The 6,181-nt window shown below is 36.0% G+C and overlaps 1 protein-coding gene and 1 long non-coding RNA gene across 2 annotated transcripts; both read right to left on the reverse strand.

Annotated features, from left to right (window-relative positions):
• Window positions 1–2,680: 2,680 nt before the first annotated feature.
• On the reverse strand, window positions 2,681–3,491 carry LOC113353577. The gene is made up of 3 exons (XR_003361387.1): window positions 3,435–3,491; window positions 3,229–3,348; window positions 2,681–2,776 (listed from the first exon to the last, which is right to left on the reverse strand). It is a non-coding gene; the product is annotated as an uncharacterized LOC113353577 (long non-coding RNA).
• Window positions 3,492–3,646: 155 nt separating this feature from the next.
• Window positions 3,647–4,730, reverse strand: LOC113353576. Its single transcript, XM_026597132.1, has 2 exons — window positions 4,265–4,730; window positions 3,647–3,876 (listed from the first exon to the last, which is right to left on the reverse strand). Exons 1-2 carry the CDS (start codon window positions 4,682–4,684, stop codon window positions 3,808–3,810), a joined length of 489 nt encoding a protein of 162 aa, XP_026452917.1. The 5' UTR covers window positions 4,685–4,730; the 3' UTR covers window positions 3,647–3,807.
• Window positions 4,731–6,181: the final 1,451 nt, after the last annotated feature.

The following is a 6,181-nucleotide window of genomic DNA, read 5'->3' on the forward strand; positions in this document are numbered from 1 at the left end:
GTCTAAGAGAGATACATATTGGTTGCTTTGTTAGTCCTCTTTCCATCTGGCACAAGATCTTTCTAACATTGGTTCAACTCATCACACGTAATTTTTCCAGTTGTGTAGAAGATGTCACTCTCATCTTTATCTCTCTCATAATCTTATCCAGCTGTAAAGCAGATGCATCTCATGATGTTTATATAGCTGTGTAGAGAATATATATTTATATAGCGGTATAACGGATGTGTCTCCCCTTTTGTTTATTCATTTATAGAGCGGATACCTTTAATTTCTCTAGCATTCTAGTTACTTGGAGATAGGTTGAGAATATGTATGTCCTCATAGCTCCTTGGATACTAGTGAGCAATTAGAAGTCAAGGTTTTGTGAGTACACCTCTTGTAAACCCTCCCGAGACTATAACTCAGCCACTAGGGCCACCTAGGGGTTCAAAGGCTTGTTGCATATGCTAAGTGCAACCTCGATGCCTGCGACAATGAGTTATATTTTTTATTTTCTAGATTAGATTTACTCGGGGACTAGAAAATAATAAGTTTGGGGGTATTTGATAGACACATTTTTGTTTCTAAGTTGTCCTCAACTTTCTGTATTGTTGGTACTCGATTTCGTACTTATTATGGTGTTTTATGTGTTTGTAGGTATTTTTAAGAAATAAACTTTGTTGGAAAATTCAGCTCAAAAAGTTGATTTTGGTTCCCAGAGGACGCGTGTTATTCGGACTCTCATTTTTGGATAAGGGGCACCCCAATTGATAAGTGGCACCCACCTGCTATTCGCACCCCAACAAGTTGGTTAAGACGCATCTTTTTCTTTCTCACAGAAGAACAATTTTGGCAGGAAAACTATTTGGTTTCTACGTAACTTCTGTTTAATTTTTACACGAGTTTAAGTTGGAGTTTTTCACGGGATTTATTTGGGATACACATGTTTCGCTAAAATAGGGAAGGTATGTGTCTCAGTTTCGAAGAAAAAGGAAATCTACATGCAAACACGAGATAAACACGGAAACAAAGTTTATAGAGTTTCGTGAGATTTCGAGAGAATATTTGGAGATTTTCAAGGGATTGTTGGCTGCAATTTTGTTGCTAACTAATTCATAGGTGGAGTGGTAAGTTTTGGAAGGAAATAAACAATCAAATATGCTTATATTCGGTTGTTTCGATAAAACAGGAAGGTATTGTACGAAGAAATATTCTCGGCATTGTTAGATAATTCTGGCAACTGGTGTGTGGATTCAGCGAGTTGTACTCAACCTGTGAAAAGAATTAAACGTGTTTGGAGAAGAATATCGTGGGCAGAGCTGCAAAAGATGCATGTTGAGAAAGAATAAGAAAATAATCAACGTAAATGGCAGGGGAGTAAATGAAAATTACTCCGAAGTTAATGGCGAGAATTAATGATGTTGTTGGGTATAAATAGGATGCTTGAGAAGGATCATCGATATTTTGGAGAGAAAAGTTGCGCTGCAGAGGTTGGTTTGATTATCAGCAGAGAGGAGAAAAAAAAACAGCTGACAGTCAAAGACAGTAGTTTATTGACTGTCATCTTTTGTTCTCTTTATAACAGTTCTCTCAGTGGCAGTGGAACAGTAACAGAGGCACTTTTGTTTTATCATTAATGTAACAGTGGATTTGCAACAATTTTCTAGCGTTGCAAATTGCTGATTTTCACCATTTTCTCTCATTTTCATCATTTGTAAACACTTTGAGCAATGAAATTAAAATTTGAGCATGTTTCCAACATGATGAGAGTCTAAAATTCTCGGTGACCAAGGAAACAGAGGAAATTATTCACTCATGCTTGGTTGGTAACTTATTTTTGCAATTTCTTTAATTATTTATTTTATTTAATTCACTAGGATCAACATAAAGATAAAAATGATTTTCTTAATTAGTTGTGAATCAATTTGATGTATTATGCTTAGAATTAGTTATTTGATAATTCATGCATATGGATTATAATTCAATATTTGGACACCTTATAGATTAATAGTGAATTAATGAGAAAAGTGCTTAATAATAATTTTTGAAATATTATTGTAAATCAATCAACTAGAAGTAATAGTGGAATCCGGAGCCTTCGTATATTTTTAAATCTTCACATCACTTTTTATTTTGAATTTGTTATATTTATTTATAAAAACTAAGTCTAAAAAATCTGCTTTCACAAATTTTGAACGAACCATATTATTTACCACTGTACAAAATATTATCAGATGCTCGAGATGTGATACTGGTCAATAGAACTAGGCAAAACAACTAAGCGCGTGATACCGATAGGTAGGGCTGCACATGGTTCGGTTTTCATCGGTTTTTGGAAAAAATTAAACCGAAACCGAACTACTCGGTTTCCAATAATGAAAACCAATGAAACCATTTGGGTAGTTCGGTTTTTCTCGGTTCGGTTCCAACTCGGTTTTGTATAAAACCATTCGGTTTTTGGTTAACCACTGAAATTTTTTATATCTGTCAGTCTCACAAAAATGACGGGCAAATTTTTCTGAACCTGTCACTCAAGTTTCAAATACATCAAATGTTCCAACTTCCAATACATATTGATAGAAACATTAAATTTTAAAGAGTCTAGTTTCTCCTTAATAACAAAAACAAAAAAACATCAAAAAATCATAATCATAAGTTCATACTGACCACTCTTTAGATGGAAATCAACATAGAGATCTCATTCCTAAAAGGGTCGACAGGAAATAGTTTGTTACAGTGAATACACTTTGCATGTGTAGAAATTGGGTATTCCACAGGAGGTTGTAATGGTAACCTGCACATACACAAACTCGAGTTAAATATGAATTTCTCAATCATGATCAGTGCAATGGTACATAATGTAACTAAGAACATCAAGATTAGCAACCGCTATGGTAGAGAAGCACTAAACAATAAGCATTCGTTTAGCTGGAATTGAGGATGATCCTTTTACTGGAATATGCATTTCTAATTTTAATGTTGCATTATCACCTCAACCAATGAAACTACAATGGAATTGTACTGATATGAAGAAGTTACAAGTAAAGTAAGCCCTGAACATTCATAACAGTTGACTAAGATGATCTACCTTCAAAGGCAATGGCATGAGTTTAAGCTATTTTGGCGTAAAGGAGAGTACTCACATTATTGACAGTTCATTGTTTCACTTGGCTATTCATATGCTTAAACAAATCTAAGTTTTATTCTAAAAAAATATCAACTGCTAAAACTACAAGAGAAACTTACCGCTAACCCGTTAAATCATTTATAATCAACTTCACGATAACAAAGTTGAATCTTCTTCTTCTTCATCATCATCTATGTCAATGCGGATGAACTTAGAAGTTGCAAGAGAACCTAAAAATTCTGCAAGAAATTACATCAATAAGTGACAAACAGTGAGTACAGAAAATAACAAATCAGAATTTTACAAAAGTGAGTAGAGAAAATACCTGAAACATCTTCAGCATCATCAGTTCCTAAGGTGTTTGGATCAAGATCAACCGGTGTCCGTAACCAGCTTTGCGTGCAAATCAACGCCTCAACAGTCTTAGGCAGCAGTGAACTTCGATATGAATCAATAACTCGCCTTCCAGTACTAAAGGCAGATTCTGAGGCAACAGAAGAGACTGGTATGGCTAGTATATCTCTCGCCATGTGATAATACAGGATACCTTGTACTATTAGTCCTCCACCAACCTAAAATTTCAAACTGAACACCGCTAGGGCTAATTCTTGGTTCACGTTTCTCCTCTAAATATAACTCCAACTCAGTTTTCCCCTCAACATTGTCATCCTCCTCATCTTCTCTTGCTCTCTCTGCTATTAGACTAGCATACGCAGAATCTTCATCATCAGTAACCCCAGAAGATTGAGTAACATTATTACAATCACCTGTGGCACTAGACATGTTTTCATCATTTGCATAGAGACACTTGTACTCTTCGAAAAGTTCTTGAAAATCAGTTTTCACATAAGTCGATAAGTGTTTACGTAATGACGGACCCGTGATATCTAAAGTATCAAGAATAAAATTTAAACCTTTCATCTTCTCACGTGGATCAAGCAAAACAGCAATGAACATGAGAGTGTTCATTTTCTCATATTCTCCCCAATACTTATTAAACTTGTCTAGCATTTTAGTGCCCATACCAGAGAGAAATGGATCTGAACTTTTTACCCATGTGTTCATTGTTCTATGAATGACACTTACGTTAAACAAGAACTCATGTGAAGTAACACGAGTACAGTAAGAAAACTTGACAGTCAAATCATAGAATACCTTTAAAAATTTTCCAAATGATCTTGCATTGGCCCAATCTTCCATATATGGAGCATGTATAGGAGGCGGAGGAGGGGCCTTCTTCTTGCCTTTGTTATGAGCAATAGTAGAAGCTTCTTCCATGTCAACATCATTACTAGCACCGGTAGAAGTAGAAAATACAGGAGGGATGGATCTTTCGTTGAAACAAAACTTCTTTTTGAAAGCCTTATCTTCCCGTGCTAGCCTTTCAAAAGCTTTCTGATATCTACAAGCAGCTTCCAACATCATGTAAGTGGAATTCCATCTTGTATCCACATCTAAAACTAAACCTTTTCTGCAATCTATCTTTTCTTGTTTAGCACAATCCATAAACTTACTCAACCTAGCAGGAGAACTCATCACATGCTTCACCACTGCCCTTACTCTCTTAATAGCCATGTGATACTCTCCCAAGCCAGCATTCACAACAAGTGCAAGCACATGAGCAGCACATAACTTGCATAAACTTAGTATTCAGTACACCATTTGAACTAATCACTTGCTCCTTTAAATGACCATCCTCCCTTAGATAATCAATAGCTAAATCATTAGCACTAACATTGTCAAGCGTAATAGTAAAAACCCCAGGAAGTTCCCAATCTAACAAACATTCCTCTAACATCTTCCCAATTACCTCACCTGAATGACCTAAAATTTGGAAAAAGTTGATTACCAGTTTGTGCAGCTTCCAATCTTTATCAATAAAATGCGCAGTTACAACCATGTAGCTTTTATTTTGGGCATTTGAGGTCCATGTGTCAGTGGTGAGACAAACTCTCACATTGTTTTCCTTGAAGTAGTTCTTCATCTTCTCCTTTTCAGCTTCGTACAAATTTAACACACCCCGCGAAATGGTCATACGAGAAGGGATCTTGAATCTGGATTCAAGTACCCTACAAAGTTCCTTGAACCCTTCTCCTTCAACCACTCTAAACGGCTGCTCATCTAAAATCACAAATAAAATCACTGCCTTTGTACATGCATCTTGATTAAAAGTTGCCGCAACCAATTTTCCTTCTCCTCCTAGCCTAGCCGGTTGAAAATCAAGCGTTTGCTGTCCTTTTTCCTCCTTGGGCTTCTTTTTACATATCTTCAAATGATTATTCATACCACCTGTCCCATACTTGGTACCCTGAGCTGCAATCTTTGTCTTACAGTGGCGACATTTTGCATATTTCGAAGGCTTGGGGTCCATATCAAAGTGGGTCCCAACATCAGAACGTTTCTTTCCCTTTGGTTCTGTCACTTGACTCACTTCTGTCATCTTCAGTTGCATCTTCAGGGGTTTTACGCTTATTGCTATGTGTTTCTGTCACTTTTATGACAGCTTCAGTTGCATCTCCATCTGCACTAGCATCTCCAGCAACACTAGCATCTTTAGCAGCACTTGCACCTCCAGCTGAATTTGCACCTCCATCTGAACTGCTTGCATTAGGTGGAGGTCGAGGTGGCCGCTTATTAGAAGAAACAGAGGAAGTAGGTGTTGAACTGGATCCTCCTCGCATTGTCAAAAGGCAAGTCTGCAATGTGATAACCATACATTTAATTTAAACCATACATTTAAGCAAAACCCACTGTGTAAATCAACCTAAATGACCAATTTTACATTTGAAATCCCCAATTTTTTTCAATTTTACAAACCCTAATATCATAATTAAAATCATAAACATGACAACAATCACATAAATATGAACATGACAACAATCACAACCAAACTACTTGCAGAGATCCCTGTAAATCAAGAATAAAGGTACAAAAATCAAACAAAACGAAAAATTAAAAAAAAAATTAATCAGTAATTTCAATAGCAGATTCAAAACCCCCAAATCTCCATTTCTAGTAAAAAAAATTTAAAGGAATCTGAAATAAAACCCAGATCTACAAAGTTTCAAAAAG

The sequence above is a fragment of the Papaver somniferum genome, chromosome 2 (assembly GCF_003573695.1).
Source record: "Papaver somniferum cultivar HN1 chromosome 2, ASM357369v1, whole genome shotgun sequence".
Lineage (NCBI taxonomy): Eukaryota > Viridiplantae > Streptophyta > Magnoliopsida > Ranunculales > Papaveraceae > Papaver > Papaver somniferum.

What these genes read in the sequence shown, in the direction of transcription:
- LOC113353576 (XM_026597132.1), bottom strand. Translation starts at nt 4,684, where the DNA reads ATGGCTATTAAGAGAGTAAGGGCAGTGGTGAAGCATGTGATGAGTTCT. An exon ending in CATTTGGAAAATTTTTAAAG is followed by an intron (nt 3,877 to 4,264) that starts GTATTCTATGAT and finishes CTAGTGCCACAG; the next exon opens with GTGATTGTAATAATGTTACT.